At 36.2% G+C, this 20,878-nt stretch overlaps 1 protein-coding gene across 5 annotated transcripts in view; it reads left to right on the forward strand.

Moving 5' to 3' along the window:
- The window catches only part of LOC150083733 (uncharacterized), a 126,070-nt gene extending 123,702 nt beyond the window's left edge, over positions 1–2,368 (forward strand). For all 5 annotated transcript variants that reach the window (XM_090377453.1, XM_090377449.1, XM_090377452.1 and 2 more), the window contains one exon: positions 204–2,368. In XM_090377453.1, the coding sequence (XP_090233579.1) occupies positions 1,168–2,340 (1,173 nt within the window). In that variant the 5' untranslated portion in view covers positions 204–1,167 and the 3' untranslated portion in view covers positions 2,341–2,368. The remainder of the gene's footprint in view (positions 1–203) is intronic.
- Positions 2,369–20,878: the final 18,510 nt, after the last annotated feature.

The raw sequence follows: 20,878 nt of genomic DNA on the forward strand, positions 1-20,878 counted from the left end.
AATTTACTATTTAAATATTATTTATATATTTACAAAATATTTTTTAAAAAAACATTTTCTGTTTTTAATAATTTTATTTTATATATCCAAAATCATTATATTTCATTCTGAAAAAGGTCAGTGCATAAAGTCAGTACATACCTGTATATATATAATTTACTGTTTCTTTGATGATGCACTTACATGTTGCCTATATTTTATAGGAATTGAAAAATCGCATGAAAGCCTTAGAAGAAGATCAAGACAGGGTGATGTTTGCTGTTCATGTATGCAATGTCATATATTAAAAGAAAATTCTCCAATTAGCTGTCCAGCTAATCTATATTCTAACTCAGAAGCTTCTCCTACTAGTGGTTGCTGTTCTGATAAGTCATTTTCTTCATTACCAAAACAGCAGTCTGTAACAAAACATCTCTCTTTAACAAAACCTTTACCAACACCTTTTTCATATCCAGGATATTTAAAGTATTTAACCAAAGATAATTCATTACCAGCAAAATTCAACCATATACATTCTAAGTCCTCGAAGAATAAGGAGGGAGAGAAAGACATTAAAGCATCTGAAGTTATAACTTTACCTCATTCTGGAAAACCTGAATGTGAAAAGCGTTGTGAAAGCATGAAAGAAGATAGTGGAGTGGACACAGATTACAGAGATCAAGGTAATGATACAAGTTTTCCTGGCTATGAATTAAATGTTGGCAGCAATAGAAAAGCATATAATTCAAACAAGGAGGATGAGCTCCTAGTTCTTTTGGATGTAATTGGTCAAAAAGGAATTTTGCTTTGTAAACGAGTGGAAGAAATGGAGAAACAACAACTTAACTTCCCTTCAGGTGATAATAGCAACATAAGTACCTTTAATCTAGATGCACTTCTTACAGAAAAAGTAAATTTACAGAAGCAACTGTCTTTAGTGAGGGCAGAAAAAAATACCCTGGAAAAGCAGTTTAATGAGCTAAAATTAACAGCAGACCTTTTGGGTGAGGATAAGAAAAAATTAGAGGAAAAATTAGGAATGGTACTTTCAGAAAAACAGCAGCTTGAAGTACGAATACATGGTCTCCATGGGCAGTTTGTAAAAACAATTCCTGCCAAAACAGAAATGTTTTACTTGATGGAGGTATTAACAAGTCAGTGGTAAGGCAGCCTAGCCTTGAAAAACTAATGCGAAGCAGAGGGAGGCTAGGCAGTCAAGAAAATTATTCTAAGACATCAGCTGTTCTTCAAGAAACTAATGTTATAGAACTGCAGCGTCAGCTTTTGAGTTATATATTAGAAAATGAAGCTCTTCATACCAAGCTTGAACAGAAGAAGGCTTTGAAAAAAGCCCAGGAAACAAAATCAGAGAAGGAGCTCAGAGAACAAGTGAAAAAGCTGTTAAAGGATAAAGAAGAACTGCAGGTCATATCAGAAGGGACAAAACTAGAGTTAACAGCAGAGCAAGCAAAGGTTAAGCTATTGGAAAAACATGTACATACTGCCCATCAAAGACAACAGTTAGGAAATGATTTAGGTGGCTCATTACAATGTGATCTTTCTCAGGATGTACTATGTAGACTTACAAATTCTTCATTAGATATTAAGAGATACCAAAGTTTACCTTCAGATTTTGTTTCTCGTATTCCAGATAGAAACAATTTTAACATTAACCCCGAGGCTCTATTGCCGACAACTTTTAGACACGTCTGTGACAACAGTGACCAGTACTGTTCTTATAATGGTGAGAAAGTTAGTAATGAAACACTGATAAATTTTGATGGTGTACATTCAAGCCTTTCTGTGCCTTCACCAAATCACACATTCTGGAGTGCATCTACTTTTCCACTTCAGTCTGATGCAATATTTTCTCATAAATCTTCAGATATTCGAGAACCACCTAATGTGGAGTGGAACTACTGTAAAAGAATAGCAAGTACTACAGAACCAAAGTCTTCCAGAGAAGAATGGAGTAATACTTCTGATCAAAATGATCTGAGTAGTATATGCAGTGAATTTGATCCCCTTTTAAGTGAAAATCCTACAGAAGAAAAATTTATTGATTCTCTTAATCCAGCCACTCCTGTAAAACATTCACAGCTTTCTTCAGTTGGGGACAGTCTGCACAGTAGCAGTCTTGATCAGGGATGTGCCACTCCTTTATTGTGGAAAGACAGCCCTTTGGAGGTACCAGCTTCCCTTTCTCCACTTCCATTTTTCATGAATGTTTCCAGTAACCAAAAAGATGCAAGATTTATTCACTGTAATCAGCCTACATCTAGTTTAGGTAAAGGAGGAGGACAGCACCAAGTTAATATTTTTGATTGCTTTCCCCCAACCCCTGACTATCCCTTACTCTAAGTCATGATTATGTAAAAATATGTAAATAGTGTGCAAAAAAATTTAACTTTCTAATATGCTGTAGCAAAAGTTGATGTTAGTGTAAAATATATTGATGCGCTAAATGTATTTTTCTGTCGTGTCACATCTATAAACATCGTATAAATTTCTCAGTAGAGGGAAGAGAAAAAAAAAAATTGTTAGGTTTTAAAATCAATCATGATCTTGATTAACGTCAAGACTGTCTATGTTGAAGTTCTCGAACTAATTCTGAAATAGTATGTTTTTATTAAAATGATAATAATAATTATTGTGCACCCACTGGAAAACTTCATTTTTTGTAATGTGAGACAACTGCTTAGTCTTCTTAAAAGCATTGACAATTGTTTTTCCACACAGTATTGCATATTAGCTGAGTATATCTTAAATTTTTTTATTGTTAAACATTGATTTTAACTATACATTGCCATTAAGCTACTTCTCCAAATTTATTGTGATATGTATAATTAACAAATAGATCTGCTTCAAAGATATGTATTTTGTTTGCAAAGCAGAATCAGTTTTCAGGTAATTACACATAACCTTGATTTATCTTTTACTTCACTGAGTAGAAATATTTGTGACAATTTTATCATCTATTATACATCACACTAATTTTTTAATGATTTTATATTACAAAATTTATAAATATTTTAAAATTTTTTAGTAAATTTTAAAGGCATTTGTTTTAATATAAAAATTGCACTTTTCATCTAAATTTTTGAATAATTTGAGCAACAAGTGCATAGTTTCATATTTACTACCTGGTTATTTAGTTATTTTTTATATTCTGCTCTGACATTAACATGTTAAATTCCATGCTTAATAGAATTAAAGCACCTATTTTTCTGTCGTGTCACATCTATAAACATCGTATAAATTTCTCAGTAGAGAAAAGAGGAAAAAAAAATTGTTCGGTTTTAAAATCAATCACTCCTTTATTGTGGAATGATTTTTAAGCATGCTTTCTGCACTGCAAATGTGGCATTCTGCAGTATCCGCTTCGTATAATATAAATTCTGAGAAGCATTTTAAAAGATTTAATAACTATTGAATAAACAACATGTACTATATTAGTAAACATTCTTTTTCACTGATATGACCCACTTCCCTAGCAATCATCAGATGTAACTGAGTATTCATTTGAAAGTAGAACTACCATATCAGATAGGGAAATGAGGCATCATGAGTCATCCAAGACCCATGAGTTACTGAAAACACTGCCAATGAATATTCAGCCTACGGTTGTGAAGCAGACAATGATTCATTTTGCTTGTTCATGGGACATAAAGAACACTTAAAATAGGAGAAATTCAACCCCCTGTTTCACACACTCTGCAAGCAGCATTGTCTGCCATTCAAAACAAATTAGATAACCAGAACAGTAAATCCTGCAAATATGATCTTTAATTCTATAAAGTACATCCAAAAGAGAAAGAAGAACAATTATTTACTCTGCCCCCCCCCCCCTCTTATTTTCCCAGCTTGTTTAAAGGTGAGTGGGGGAGGTGCTTGCTGGTGTAATCCAACCTCTTATGTTTTAATAAATTTTATGCAACATTTTTTCAGTAGCAGTTGGTTTTGGTTGATTCATATAGACCAACCAAATGCTAGTTGCTGCTTAGTATTTTATTTTGAGGTAGTCAATATGGGGTTGAAGAACTGTTTCAGGTCTTGAAGGCCAAATCAATCAGGAAGATAGATATTTGAAGTTAGCAGGAGATGTCTGGGACCACCTTTTGGTATTAAGACAGTTTCACTAATGGTAAAGAGGAAGTTTCTGAAGACAATTTATTCTTTAAAAAATGATTGCAGGGCATTATATTTTAAATTAATGATTTTTATTATCTTTAGTACATGTATATCTGATGCTTTGGTCTATGGAATCAAATTTATGACAGATATTTGAAGGAGAATATTTCAGGCTTACTTTACCCTCATGAACATTTTATCGAGGAGCAGTCTTTCTGTTATGCAGGGTTTTTTTCTTTGTTAAATATTATTTTTTTAAAATTTCTTTGGTAATCTCAAGAACTGTCGTTCTTAAGAGTACCAAAGAAAAGTACAGAAGGATCAGAAATTTTATTTGATGTATAAAATATATTTTTTGTCTTGTGTGGAAATTTACTCCACATAGATACTAATGGATTTGTCTCTTGTATGTTGAAATTGCTGTGTATTATATGGCAGGTCTGTAATAATGATTGTTATATGCCAGCTCTGTATTTGGCACCACCCACCCCCAAATTATATTTACACAAAAGAAGTGTATTTAAGAAAAAACCCTGTTTGCCATGCACTCAACTGGACCTACACAAGAAAAACAAAAATCTAAAGTTCAAAAATCATAAAAATATCACTGTTCATGCATTCATTAATAGTTATCATTTTTCCATATGTTCAGCAGCAAACAGCTACAAAATAAATTTATCTCCTTCTTTTGACTCTATGAAACCAATGCACTTCTGGTAGGTGGGGGGATGGGAATTGAAGACACTCAAAATGGTAGACTTTCTGCTTGAATTGGTTATTGGATCAGTGGTTCTCAAAAAAAAAGTTTTTTTTGCAATTCACAAAACACTAGATTTTACACCCGAATTTAGTTATCTGAAAGAACTGTTGTAAGCTCTACTATTTAAATATACTATCATGTATATTTTATTTTGTTAGGTATATTATTTTGGCCAAAAATCACAAATAAGTATTTTGTAGGCATCTTTTGCTAAGGTAGGCTTGTCACTAGGCATGGAAGGGGCACTCTGAGGGGCCCTTCCATGCCTAGTGACTAATTGTGCGACTCCAAACTAAATTGAAAACGTTCTTTTGAATATATATATGTATACAAATGTTTTTAAGAGCAAGTCAGAGCTACCTATTAGGTATAGTTATAATATATCTAAATAATAATGAAATAAACAGTTTCAAATGATGATTTCATATTTTATTCACATTATGAATTATATAAGTGATTGTTTAAATGTGAATGATAACATAGTTACGAAAACTTGAAGTTGTGCCTAGTTCCTTAGAATGACCAAATGTTTCACCATTAGTTTACAGTGCTTTGTGACAATAGGTTTTAAATATACAAAAGGTTAAAAAAAAATGAAATAGTGAGGTTGTAATGTCCATTGAATCTGTATAACTAATATAGAGTATGCATTGATGGATAAAAAATTAAGGTAACATTGTTTTCCTTTACTATTTTTATTATAAGTAAATTGAAGATGGCAATACATTTGCATAATTTTTCATCAAAAATGTCAAATATCAGTTAAAATTGTTCTGCATTTTGAAGCTATCACTTTGTAATGGTACCAATCCCATAATTTCACTTTCAAACTGGAATCCACATTATTTGGAATAGCAGTCAGTAATCCATGACTGTGCTATACTTACGAGAATAAAATTATTTGGATTTTTTGCGATTGTTTTACTTTAACCTTGTCCACCGATGTACAATGTTTGTTCTTTCTATTGAAGTAAATTTTTTTTTTATCAAATGGTTGGGCTTTTTGTGATGGAATTTTATTAAATTTTTCAATGAATAATTGAGATCATTATTTAATAAATTTGATACAAATGATTTCAGATTTGGTATATATTCAACCCTTATACAAGTGAAAAAACATTTACTGTATTGTTTCTCTAGTTAAAGTAAGAATGAAACTAGCAGTTTTCAAAAGTTGGCCCAGTATGTACTGTAAATAACTTCTTGAATGATTTATGCTAATCTAATCTGGTATAGCAGTCCATCTCTTTGCACATAAACAACAAGAAATTGGATGTTTATGTGCAAAGGGATGGGTGATTTAGGTGATTTTTGAGTGAATTTTCACGAACTGGTGGTTTTCTGAACTAATTACACTCTTGCCTTAAGACTTTGAAAATAACAGACAGAGTTCGCTGAACCAAACTTTTTGCCTGTGACCCTGTGATGTTACTGCCTCGGTCTGAGGGTATTTACATTAGTCAAAATATTTTCACAGAAAAGCAGAGAGCCAGTGCACCATATTTTTCCCCACCATCGCCTTTCTTCAGTTCAAGCATGTTAGACATCAGTAGAGAGTCAGCTGAACCTCCAGTGAGGATGACTATCTATTGATGACTCTGAATAAGCTTTAAGTTCCCACTAGTACTGTATGGCAGCAAAATTTCAAGCTCCACACAATACTTGTAGTAAAATATAGTAATATAACATTTAATTTTTCATTTTGTAATACAGTGCTGACTATGACAATATTCCAGCAACTTTAGTGATTATATATATTTATTTTGAGTTTAGCTAGATTTAGCAGACATTCTGTACCTCCATTAGTCTGTTAAACCAAGATGTCACTGTGTTAAAAACTAATTGATGGATTTTCAGCAGTTCTGGAAGCTGCCCCAATATTATACTACACCATATTGAGTCAAAATATTCAGACTGTCAATGTTTAACATAAAATTATTGGCTGTTGTAATTTTATAATATGAAACAGTTTTGTTGAAATTGTTGGTAGTAAAAATGTAACAATTTTCCACTTGTATTTGTTGAGAAGTGAAAAGAAATTTGATAATCAGTGTTCAGTAAACCATGTGAATAATCATGAAAAGAAGTTTTCCAGCATTAAAAAATTATGCAAATTTATTCAAGTATGTGTAAGAGCAATATATTCCTTTTTATTTAGCTAATATTATTTAAAATTTCTATTTTTAATGTGAATTATGTATATAAAGAATTATATATTTCGGTATTTTTCAGAGGTATAATTTCTTGTGTACATAAATCTATGTAATGACAGAAAATAAATGATTTGATATCTCACTGAGCTACTTTTAGAAGTAATTGCTGTGTTAAGCTTTGCTAATTCATCTAGTTGAGTGGCTTCACAGTTCAGGGTAACTTGGAATTTTTTTTTTTTTTTAGCTGGTGCAGCATAAGCCTCAGGCTTCCTTCCACTACATGGTTAGTAATAATAATAATAATTTTATGGCTCTTTAAAATTCCATTTTAAAACTATTAAATTGAAATATTTGGAATCTCATGAAAAATGAGAGTTGAAACTTGATTGGTGTTTCAACTGGTGTAATCAGACCATTTGTTTTCAAAATGGTAACTATTATCCACTCCTTGAACAATTTATCTCAACAGTTTATTCCATTCCTCCAAGTTTATTCAATTTGTTTTTTAACTAAACATGTTTCCAACAGGATGGTGCTCAGCTGCTTTCAGAAAATAACATCCTGGATGTTCTCGACTATTTTTGTGATTGTTTTGTTTGATACATTTCCTGCATATTTTGGATATGGATGGTCTTGACACTACTGTTCATAGCTGAACCTATGTAACTTAGGGTGTTTTCTTAGGATGCTGTTTATAGAAACAATAGTCACACAAAAAATACCGAAGAAATAAATCCGGCCAGGATTTCTTCACATGAATGAAGAAACTGGCCAGAGAGTGGACATTTCCAAAGACTATGGAATGTTCTGTGCAATTTATATTGAAAATATATTCCCATTTTTTTGAGAGTGTGATCTTGCTTTGTAATTGATGGTTTATAATCCTAACCCAGACATACAGATGGCTTGTGTTAGGATTTGAGTTTCTGTTTCAGCATGATAATGCTTCATTGTACACTGCAAAACCTGTAGTGATTTCATTGAAAGCTGTATGATTGCAAACCTCCCAGAGCTGTCATGGGTAGCACAGTTGGTAGAATCTCCGTCCTCCCCACACCTGGTGGAAAAGACCTGAGTTCGAATCCTGTCAATTATGTGGGAAATTTTTTATGGGCCTTTTTCACAATGCGGCTGAATGAGTTGGTCTCAGGCGACCATAGCATGATTTTTTCTTCCGAAAACTCGGTTTTTCATCCAGAAAACAGAAAAACCCCCACAGAACACATGAATTTACTAAAATTATATACGGAGCAATATGATCTTAGTCGCTGATTATCCAAAACCCTACAACAACAAAAACAATTGCCTCCACCTTAATCCCTCGACTGAGCACTAGGAATGAAGTTGAACATCAGCTTCTGGCCAGAAGCTTAGTAGCAATCATTATAGGAACTGACTTGTTCTGAAGGCTACATTCCCCCTTCAGAACAAGTCAGTTCAAAGCGGTACTTTGATCAACACGGATCAAAGTACCGCTATCCCATTACTAAAAATTGGTTCGAAGTCTGCAGACAAAGATGTAGTTTGTAATTAAGGCCAAAGGTGGGCAGGTATGCCCAGTGGTGAGCTGTGAATATTTTAACAATGGGCTCGCTTTTGATCGGTCACGGAAGTGATGTCATCCACGATTTTATAGAGGCGCTTCCCACTCTCCCACTACTAGTAGTGTAATTAGTGCGTGTGACGCATTTTTCGTGACTGACCGGTATGATATCTGGAGTCAGGAGCAGTTTGGGAGAGGGTGGACAGATGGGCCTGTTACCCCATGCAAATAAGTATGTGTATAAGATCTACTAAAAAAAAAAAAAAAACCGTAAAAACCTAGTCGTCATGCCTCCCTTTACAATGATACCTCAATACGATAGTGTCTGGAGTTCTTTTTAGAATTTTTGAATAGTATGACGTCACAATCATACTTCTTGAAGTTACTACTGCAGTAAGCATGATTGCAACAATAAAATTATTTGTTATATGACTGCGAGAATACAACAGTTTATCATAATACAAGTATTTTTCATATGACAGTAACAATAGAAATATTTGTCAACAATTTCTTTTTTCGTCTCCCATTTTCGTTACATTCCATTGTTAGGTTCCCCTAACAGCTGCGTATGTCGCTTCAACTACAAGATCGGTACTTCAATCGACGCTGTTTTCCAGAGATATTTAGATATGTTGCAATCGCAAGTATACATCTCTTACTTTAGTTATCATAAATCCACTGTATCTTGCCTTCCAGAAATTATGAAAATTTCCGAATGTTCAATAAAATATTTACATTACAAAAGCTCTTATATCGTAATCAAATATACCTAAAAGAAATGCGAAGGATGTTTCACATAAACCAGTGGTTTTGTACTGGCCGTCGTAGCCTAGTGGTCAAGCGTGCTGGTGCATAAATGCACCTGCCTTGAGTGTCCAGGGTTCAAGCCCGTGACTACTGAATACGGTACTGTTTCTTGTATTTAATCTATCATGTAACTCCTCTGACCGTTTGGTCGTCCCGGAGTATAAACAGAAAATTTATTTATCTACCGCGCTGTGCTCGGCACATGCGCAACTTTTTTATTCGTCGTTTTTTTAACAACTCGTAAAATATAATGATACATTTTTTTTATGATAGAATTTTAATATTGTGAATAAAAAATAACACGAAATATTTCCCATATTACAAATAATATAAAAACTATTACAAAACATTTCACAATATTTTTTCACAAATATTACATAAAAAAAATTACACAAATATTCAAGAAAAATTTATTCTAAAAATTGCCATATACAATTTACTTCTTTATTAATATTTGTTGTCGATCTGCTTTGCTCAATAGCTGAGCGATGATTACAGAGGAATGATTTGACGTAACGATCCGGATCAAATTGAAACAATGGTTTTCCATTTAGATGTATGGTCATCATAATCTGCAACGTGTTTAATTGTCAACATTATTTATTCATTCATTCACTCAATATTATTATTATTATTATTAGCTATATGGTGCAAGGAAGCCTGAGGCTTATGCTGCACCAACCAAAAAAAAAATTCCCGCGTTACCCTGAGAGAAGAGACGGGAAGGGAAGGGAATCACCAAGAAAGAGAAGAATGATGATATCCAGCTCAGGACCCCCTGGGTGTGCCAAGCCCATACTCACCAGATGTTTCATTACGCTGAAAGCTCACTCAGCTTCAGCACTGCTAATCGCAGTGGTTTCAAAGATATTTCTGGCTTTTTTAATTGAAAAGGAAATTTCGCTTAATTTTAAAGATAAACTGTCTTCGACAAAATCTCTAAAATCATTAATTTTTATTTCATATTTTATCAGAGAACTTAAATTTCTTATTTGGTTTTCACCCTCTTGCCACCGAGACGAAAGTTCTTTCACATTCCACGATTTCCAGTAGCATATATTTAAAATTTCTTTCAGTGGTATCGTTATTTTCTTTATTTAATTTAAAATCATCCTGTTGCATTAATAACTTATCCTTTAAGGATAAAACAATGCATTTAATAACGTGTCACGAGGTAATTTTTTTTTTTTTTTTTTTTACTTTCGATTTTGATTCCTTCAAATTCGTTCAACTTCAACGTGCTCTCAATTTTAGCTTCATAATTTCCTTCAGAATTTTTTCAAATTAGCAATAGCATTGATAGTTCGAATAATTGAACTTATCTGCTTTTACCATAGTGATTCTGTAAAGCTTCTGAAAGGTAAGAGAGCTCCTGCAGGATGTCGATCATTAGTGCTAAATGGTTAAGAAATTCAAAATTTAAAAGTCCATTTAATAATCCTGGATTGTTTAACTTTTGATTCAAAATGTTTGCACAAAGCGGGATAATTCCTCTAACCCACAATTGCCGTCCGCAAGCTACAAGCTGCTCATTCCACATCAAGTTCTTTAGCAATCATCTTTAATTCGCGCTAGTTTTTTGAAGATTGGTGATAGTTTTTTTTTTTTAATTATTGCCTGTATGCCATTATATTTTAGAACATGTTTTAAATGTTCTAAAAAAATGCTCGACAAAGTTTCGAAATCTTTCGTATATTTTCATCTTCGTAAAGTTTATATAATATCTTAGTTGCCTCAATCCCCCACTCTATGTTGCTACTGTCACTAGTTCTTTGAATACAGTGCAAAATGTCGGATCACACGGATATTGAGTTACTGTGACCATGTAAACACAGACAAGACAAATTTACTGGAAGGCGTGGATCACTCACTTCTCCGAAAAACATTGTCCGTTTGTCGGAGTAAAGGGGAACCACAACACAGGTTGACCAGAGGAGTGTCGAGAATCTTCTTAATCCTCTGACCTGACTGGCTGTGGAAAGCACATTGACTAGCGCAACTTCTCGGTATGTGACTGCATAGGTTTTACGGACGCCACTAAAATTGTGAAATGGTAATCCCTTTCACCCTTAACTCGCGCTTTCTAATTACCTAAATTGCCTAAAGGTCAGAGGTGAGAACAATTCATACACAACTGTCTCTTCTAATCCGTTCGTTACATAGAAATTTTCTTCGTTCAACGGACCAAGGGGAATCAAAAAAAATTCGCTATAAAGAAGTTCGTTAAACAGAGGTCCGACTGTAATTATATCAAAAATGAAGAAGCAATTTTAAAATACATAACCGATCGATTGCGCCATTAAAATGCTGGGAATGGGTCCCCCGCTCTCCCCACCGTTGTTTCTGCTCTGGATATTCAATAATTGCGCATTTAGGATTTCATTTGTAAAATAAATGATCGGCTCAACAATGGGCTCGCAGATTTTCAAAAAAAATAACAATGGGCTCTCGCGAGCCCACTATAGCTCACCACTGGGTATGCCTGCATTTAACTAAAATAGTATGTCAAAAAGTTATTTGAAACATGCAGGTGTCCAGTGACTTTTGGGAATATAGTGGTAAAATCGATTGTTTTACCATACAGTTTTCTAGAAAATAATGCAAAGCAAGCAAGCTTATAAAGCTTTGCATTATACAAAGGGTACTAGGAAAGTTTTGCAATATGACGCAACAATGAATCACAGGAAGCTGCTTGTTGCTGCATGTTGAGACATGTTCATACGTGCATAGTAGCCGCCGCGCCAAGTCGATGGGCTCAGTTATTCATTGGTAGTGAGAGTGTAAAGTGCTTGCGATGGCATCGTGGTCACGAAATGAGATAAGGACAGTTTTGCGGTATAATTTCGTGCGTGGTTTAACCATAGACCAGTGCTTAGAAGAAATGACTCTTGCACTAGATGATGATTGTCCACATCGTACAACGATATTCAGGTGGTATACAGGGTGTTTCAGTTAAACGTTTCAGAACTTCTAAGAGGGTTAGGGTACATCCTGACAACTCGAAATCATATAGCAATGTGGGGTCGGAAATGCTTTCCTGAAGCGGTGTTGTACACAGAAGCACCATAAAGAATAAAGACCGTAAGTGAGAAATCGTTTTAATAATACATGAAAAGAAGCAAAAGGTACATGGATTAAAGTAAGTGTTCGAAGTTTCTTCCAGGGCTACAATGCACGCCTCACATCTCCGACGCATGGACATCCGAACATTCTGGAATACTCCAGGCGAATTTCGAATTTCTTCGGCAGCTACTGCGATTCATGCAACTAGCTCCTCAGCATTGTCAACAGGGGTGTCATAAACTAGCGATTTCATATGACCCCAGAAATAAAAATCAAGACATGATAGGTCGGGTGACCGAGCAGGCCAACGCACGGGACCACCACGTCCGATCCACTGTTGACCAAATGTGACATCTAGGTAGTTACGAACATCTCCGATATAATGGGCAGGGGCTCCATCGTGTTGGAACCACATTGTCTGTTGCGTCGATGCAGAAATCTGTTCATCTCTCAAAAGTTGTGGCAATACTTGCTGCAGAAAGATCAAGTAGATAGGTCCGGTTAGACGACGGTAACAGGTAAGGTCCGATGAGGTGATCTCCCATAATACCGGCCCATACACTGACCGAAAATCTAATCTGTGCTGCACGACGTCGTATTGCATGCGGGTTCTCGACCGCCCAGATATGGTCGTTATGCGTGTTGAAAATTCCTTCCCTTGTGAAGGAATTTTCACGGTCATATGAAATCGCTAGTTTATGACACCCCTGTTGACAATGCTGAGGAGCTCGTTGCAAGAATCGCAGTAGCTGCCGAAGAAATTCGAAATTCGCCTGGAGTATTCCAGAATGTTCGGATGTCCATGCGTCGGAGATGTGAGGCGTGCATTGTAGCCCGTGGAAGAAACTTCGAACACTTAATTTAATCCATGTACCTTTTGCTTCTTTTCGTGTATTATTAAAACGATTTCTCACTTACGGTCTCTTTTCTTTATGGTGCTTCTGTGTATAACACCGCTTCAGGAAAGCATTTCCGACCCCACATTGCTATATGATTTCGAGTTGTCAGGATGTACTCTACCCCTCTTAGAAGTTCTGAAACGTTTAACTGAAACACCCTGTAGAGAATCCTCCAAGGGGAAATTTCACTCTTGGAGGATTCTGAGAGGCCGGGAAGGCCACGAACGTCAGTTACGGAGGAAAACGTTACTGCTGTGAGGAAAATGCTTGACGAAAACAGGCGAGTGACCTACCAACAGATAGAGGATACTTTGGGCCTAAATGCACTAGCAATTCGTTCGATTCTGCAAGATCATTTGCACGTGAAGAAACTTTGTTCTCTCTGGGTGCCGCATCAACTGACTGAAGAGCAGATGACACGACGTGTGACTTGGTGCCGGGAGATGTTAAAGTTTGATAAGGGACAATCTCGGTATGTGAACAACATCGTGACAGGTGACGAGACTTGGCTGTACTATTACGATCTGCCGACCAAGGCTCAAAACAAAGTTTGGGTCTTTGATGATGACGACACACCCGTAATTGTCAGAAAATCCCGATCTGTAAAGAAGAAAATGATAGCTGTATTTTTCAAATCGAGTGGAATTGTGGAACGTGTCGTTTTGGACACGCAGAAGACAGTCACAGCTAAGTGGTATACTGAACAATGCCTGCCTAAAGTCATTGGATCTATGAAGAACCTGCGGCCAAAGTCAAGAATGGACACCTGGTACCTCCATCACGATAATGCTGCAGCTCACTGCGTCAAAGCCTGCACCGAATATTTGATCACGACAGGACTGAAACTTCTCGAGCACCCTCCCTACAGCCCAGACCTTGCTCCCTGCGACTTTGCACTATTCCCGCATGTGAAAATGAAGCTAAAAGGGAGGCGGTTTTCCAGTGATGAGGACCTTCTACGGGCTTGGGACAACGAGTGTGCTTTACTCCCTAGTGAAACTTGGCAGAACTGGTTTAAAGATTGGTTTCGGAGGATGGAGAGGTGTATTGAATGTAGAGGAAATTACTTTGAAAAAATTAAATAAACAAAGCTGTATTGCAAAACTTTCCTAGTACCCTTTGTATTGCAGCAGCAATAAAAAAATAAAAAAAAAACTTCCCACATCACATGACCATCCCGTCTAATAGTTTATTTACTTCTTTGAATTCATTCAAACTATCCACTTCCTCTTAATTTTTTAAGGAGTCCTGTACTTCCACAACAGATGTAAGTACAGTACGTTCTAACAATAAACCACGAGCTGCCTGGAGGCAAACCTTTAGGCTCCTGATGATTACACACAAACTGCAACCATCCTTCAATTTTAATTTTAATTCCCTCATGTGTGTAGTTAGATGGCGCTAGGTTGTAATGGCTGCCTTTTTTTAATTGCTGTGTCTCGTCGGGTTAAATGTTATTGTACTGTTTTTCACGACTGCAGGATTTGTTAAAATTCTAATATATCGAAGATTGCAGCCAGACGGTTCTTATATCCCTGTAATTCGCCGTGGTCATAATGTAAGTACTGATATGAATGTAAAGTAATGTTCATCTACAAACCTTTAAGCCTAATTGCTTCGTTGCACGGCATCGCGCTAAGCCTAACGTATATTCTAATAAACCTTACGCGGCTATACTCTGCTAGCTCTCGAACTGACAACTGCCCTTCAAAAGCTCTCTTTTGGTTAAACAACATGTATTACTCAATGGAAATCTCATCTACAAAAGCTACCCTCTTAGAACTGAAGAAAAATACTGGCTCCAAGCTTCTCTATTTAATAAGCTCTTTTTTTTCAGTAATCATTAAATCTCAGAGGCAAAAAAAAAAAAAAAAACTGGAAAAAGAAGGAACCGCTATAAGTACATTATTAAATCGAAGCCTACTGCGAAATGCGATAATAAGCAAGGTTCCTCTGCTGGTTAAAACTCCTGCAGAACATCAGAAGTCTTCGGAATAAAATAACTACTCAAATGATCACCCTGTCTAAATTCCACGATCCCATCCTACTTATTGAAACCTGGACATCGATTTAACAAGAGATTTTATTATCCCCTCTATTGCTAGCCACATCTAGAGCTATAAAAAAAGGTGGAGGAACTATCATCTTCCTGAAGAACTCGTTTTTGATAGTGTCCGAATCCAAATGCCCATCATTTAATTTCGAGGAAATCCACATCACAACTAAAATAACAAAAAAAATTTCTTGACATCATTTCTGTCTGTCACATAAGTCCTCCATGGAAGTATATTCGGAATTTTTAAATTGGTGGATTAGTGGAGACTTGAATTTACCGCCATCATCTAGTGATCTTTCCAACATCTCAGTTTAAAATCTTAGGTTTGATGCCTTTAATCTCATCGCCTACTAGAGGAAACAACACACTCAGCCAAATATTTTCTAACGCAGTTGTCCTCCGAGCTCTGAGTTCGGGGACAGCTGCATTAGAAAGTTCTGCAAATTGCAGCGGTGGGAGACTAGGCACCTGTGAGGTGATCTGATTGAGGTGTATAAGGCCTTGAATGGTTTGGGCACGCTGAATTCTGATGGGATTCTTCCACTTGCTAAGATTACGAACCTAAGGAGGCATAAATTGAAATTGAGGAAAGTCAGTTTTCGAATAGATGTGCGGAAATTTGCCTTTAGCCAGCGGGTGGTTAATTGCTGGAACAAACTTCCATCTGTCGTTGTGGAAGTTGATAGGTTAAATAAATTCAAGGCGGAACTGGACAAACATTTAGAGGGAATGGTTGTGTGAATTTTTTTTTTTTTTTTTTTTTTGGTTGATGCTACGTAACCTCATACGTTTGTGTCTGACCATGATCCAATTTCTAAACAACTGCCCTTTAACACACCATCCCAGCCTAATAAGAATACTGTCTATAAAAACAAATCTTTTAACCCCAAACATTTGAAACAAGAGATTTTTCTGGATCTTCCATGCCTGTACTCCTGGGACAGTTTGGTTAACTGTTCTACATATTTAGCATACACTTAATTAACGACCTGGTTGGCCTCAATCTCAAAGATTACTGCATCAGAAATTTCTGGCCCCTCTTTCAACTGAACTGTTTGGCGGACACAACTTTATTCCCTTTTCAAATTAAAAAAAGTCTTTTGGAACTTTAAAAAATCAAACTCGGAAAATGACTAACTTTCTTATCTCACCGTAATCAGTTTAATAAACTAAAGAGAAAAGAAATCCAACAATTCACATCTTCTAGAATTAAGAAAAATTTTACAATATACCCCAAAATATTTCATCCCTTACCGCCAGATTTTAATTTCAACTGTTGGTTGGAACAGATAACTCGTTTCAACAATGGAAAAAATAATTGCCCGGAATTTAAAGAATGTACACTGGTGTTCAAAGAAAGTGCATCACCTAGGAATTTCACATTTCTAACCCTTTTTCGCGATGGTATGTTACATTAATCACTACCATCACAAATAGAAATATAAACAAAAGATATTTATTAATAGCTAAGGCAAAGCTAAGTAATATTTGACAGGTGCTCTCAAAATATTCCAAAATGAGCATTTGCAACCGTTTTGGTAAACACGAGAATTATGGCTGAAATGTTAACAGAAGCCCTCAATTTGCTTCAGTTTAAATGGAAAACAAAATGAAAAGTTCACCAGGTGCAAACTAATATTTAGTTGAACCGCCTCTGGTCCTGATGACAGCAGCACACCGTCGAGGCATTGACAAGATCAATTTCGGAAGATAATCAACTGATAGTTCGTGGTTGATCCAAACACGAATTATGGCTTCCTCAAGTTCACGAACTGCAAATTCCACACGATGCCAACGGTTCTCTAGAGGATTCAGGTCTGGGCTGTTTTCTAGCCAGCTAACAGTTGCAATGGACCGTTCTTCCAACCATTTTTTTACCTGTAACAAATGTAAACACATCACTGTCGAACCTCTAATTCAAAAAGTAACTACAGAAGTGCCTACTTACATTTTTTGCCCTATGACAAGGAGCGGAGTCGTCCTGAAAGATGCAGTTACTCGGCAGTGAAATGGCCTCTAATGGTTGTCAGCAATTTGCTTTCCAATATAGCCAGGTATCCATTGGCATTTACGGAACCTTTTATAAACTGCAGATGATACTGAAATACACCCCCATATCATTTGGCTGGTAGGGAATTTCACTGTACACACCATACAGTCTGGATGGTATTCTTCACCACGTCTACGGCAAATCGTTTGTCTCCCATCAGGGCCATGCACGTTGAATTTCTTCCTATCCTAGAAAATAACTGATTTCCACTGCTCGGGGTCTATTTTACATGCTCCTTACACCAAATTAATTATGCCTTTTTCATTTTTTGTGTGAGGAGGGGCTTCTTCTTAGGACGACGGGCTACAAGTCCATTTTTGAAGAGGCGTCTTCTGACTGTTACTGCACTTGCTACCACTGCTGTATGTTCTTACCATTCTCTTTTCAGCTCAGACGAAGACGCTTTACGGTTTTTAAGGCATAAGGCATACAGGTCTTAAGGCATACAGGTCTGGAGGCCTCGTTTCAAGAAGGATGTAGAGCTGCTGGAACGAGTACAGAGAAGGGCAACAAGATTAGTGAATGGAACAAAGGGTTGCTCTTACGAAGAAAGGCTTAAGTTTTGCAAATTACAGAGCCTGGAGACTAGGCATCGCCGAGGTGATCTGATAGAGGTGTACAAGGCTTTGAATGGCTTGAGCATGCTCAATGCCGATGGGATTCTTCCTCTTGCTCAGAATAATCACCTGAGAGGGCATAAATTCAAATTGAGGAAGGACGGATGTCGGATAGATGTGCGGAAATTCGCCTTTAGCCAGCGGGCAGTTGGTTTGTGGAATAGACTTCCATCGCTTGTTGTTGAAGTTGATAGCCTAAACAAATTTAAGGCTCAGCTGGACAGGTATTTCGAACGAATTGAGGGGTGAAATGGGAGTAGTGGTTGTTTTTTTTTTTTTTTTGGCTGAAGCTGAATAAGCTTGCTTTCTTGCATCATATGCCTCTACTAATGCTAATGCTAATGCTAATAAGCGCTTCAAAATGTGGTCCTGTTTTGGCGTACAGCGTTTGCGTCCGGTTCCTTTTTCCTTATCAGCAGAACCAGTATTTTTGAGTTTGGAAAGAAATCTACTGACTGTCGACTGATTAGAAGACACTTTATAAGCAATATGACGGGAAGAACATCCTCACGTAATGCAACGATAGCACTCTTTCTTCGTGGGTCAACTGCACGTAACTCGCCATCCTGACACAAGTAAGGTATGGCTGCAACTCTTGCACGGCGTGCTTATATAGCTGAAAGTAACAGCTGATGCAATCATCACCTACGCTGTCACTCTTATATGATGCAATCTGTAAGGAATATTGCCATATACTTACATTATTCGGACGACAATTACAATTTTAAGGGGTGATGCACTTTCTTTGAACACCGGTGTATACCGTCAATCAACAATTTAAGCAATATTTCTATCTAGAAAGATGTCATTAAAGACGCGATTAATAATCTCCCTTTTAAAGGTACCACTGGCTACGATAATATACCTTTCCTCGTGATCAAAATTGCTAGTGTCTACATTTTAGGCTCTCTTGTTTTATTTTTCAATATAAATAACGTTTTCCCTCTGAATGGGCTGATTACAAAATCTACTGAAATGCAAAAACATTAAAAGCAACAAGGACATTATGCCAATATCAATTTCATCCTCTGGCCTGAAATTACTGGAAATATCTATACGTCCAATAATTAGGAAACAATTTTTCCCAATAAATAATAATCAGACTCACTACGAAAATATTGGCAAGTCCACTTCGTCCACTCTACTCACAACAAACAATAATTCTAAAGTCCCTTAACTCTAAAAATCAAATCGACATAATTTACACTGATATCAGCTCTGCGTTTGATGCGGTCTCTATAAACTCTCTCCCGAATCTCCTCGAGTAGTTTTATAGCATCAATAGAAATCGATTAAATTTCTTTGCAGACCTCCTGAATGAAAGGGTTCTTTTAGCAAATTTCAATAATAAATGTTATTCTTCTATATGCTCTTCTGGAATCCCACAGGGCTGGACGCTATCGGCAATTATGTTCTTTGCTATACTCCAACCTTTCTTATTAACTCATAAGCATGTAATTTCTTATGCGGATGATGTTAAAATCATTGCCACCTCAGATTCAAGTCACTATCAGTGCACAAGAGCTTATCTGTAACACTCCAAGAATTCTCTTCGTACCTCAACTGTTTTAATCTCTCACTCAACCGCTCGAAATCTAGTCATTTCCAAGTTTCTTAGAAAGAACATCTTTCTGATCATTGCCTCGCTAAATTCTCAAACCATTCTTATTGTATCGGACCATAAGGTCTTAGAATTTTTTATTACTCCAAATTCAATTTCTTCACTCATTTAAATTACCTTTCGAAACAACTCACAAGAGCCATTTTGTCGGCAAAACAAAACCTACAAACAACATATCCACTCTGCCCATATTATAATCCAATTCTTCTCCAAAATGATCAGCCAAAAATTCTTTATGCTTCCCCTCTCTGGGCTGATGTGGCCAATGCTAATTTTAAAAAAAAGCTCTTCTCTTGAGTACTGGTTTCTCAAAAGGGCTTTCTTTTAGTCCAGCTATGAACCTGTTTCTTCCGAGTCTTTCATGGTTGACTGTCTGAACTAGTCTGATTTTTCTCTTTCAGTTTGGTAGATCTCTCATTCTTCGCAAAATTGTATAACTCTGCCATTGATTGCCCAGAAATTTGGGAATTCATAGCGTGGAGAGTTCCTAGGAAAGCTGCAAGATCCAAATCCCCATTTTCCTCTTTATTAACCAGACTCCGTTTGACCGAAAAGCACTTTCCCTTCAACACTCTTTTCATCATCAACACACTGAATTTAGACCGTCTTAACAGCCAAAAACAAAACTCTTCTGTCCCAAATGGTTAAACTTAAACAAAAGAATCTCAACCAAACAAAAAATAACCATCCATAAGGCATCTTTCCTTTCCTTTCACCCGGACTCTACAGTTTACAAATTTGTGCGGTCTCATACCTTCTGCATATCATGTAATTCCGATTTAATGTATTCCTGAACTACATTTATTTTATTAGCAAAGTTAGCATCTGGAGAAGTATGTTTTAGTCATTTCATGTCAATTTTATGTACTTGATTATTTCTATTTATGTCATTAATTTATTAGTTTTATTATATGTTATCTTGTGTTTATATATACATATAAATAAATAAATAAATTTTCTGTTTATACTCCGGGACGACCAAACGGTCAGAGGAGTTCACAAGATAGACAGAATACAAGAAACCCCTATTGGTTGTCCCAGGACAAGCTCGTTATTAGCAATGTAATTCTGATCATTATAGATAGTACAGGGTGGCCATAATCTCAGAGCTCTTTGTACCTCTAAGTAATAAGCGGAATGCCACCAAAATTAGTAAGTAAACTATTCAAGGCATCGGGCGAAGGATTCCGTTAAAAAAA

The sequence above is a fragment of the Mastigoproctus giganteus genome, chromosome 7 (assembly GCF_048544385.1).
Source record: "Mastigoproctus giganteus isolate SK-2022 chromosome 7, ASM4854438v1, whole genome shotgun sequence".
Lineage (NCBI taxonomy): Eukaryota > Metazoa > Arthropoda > Arachnida > Uropygi > Thelyphonidae > Mastigoproctus > Mastigoproctus giganteus.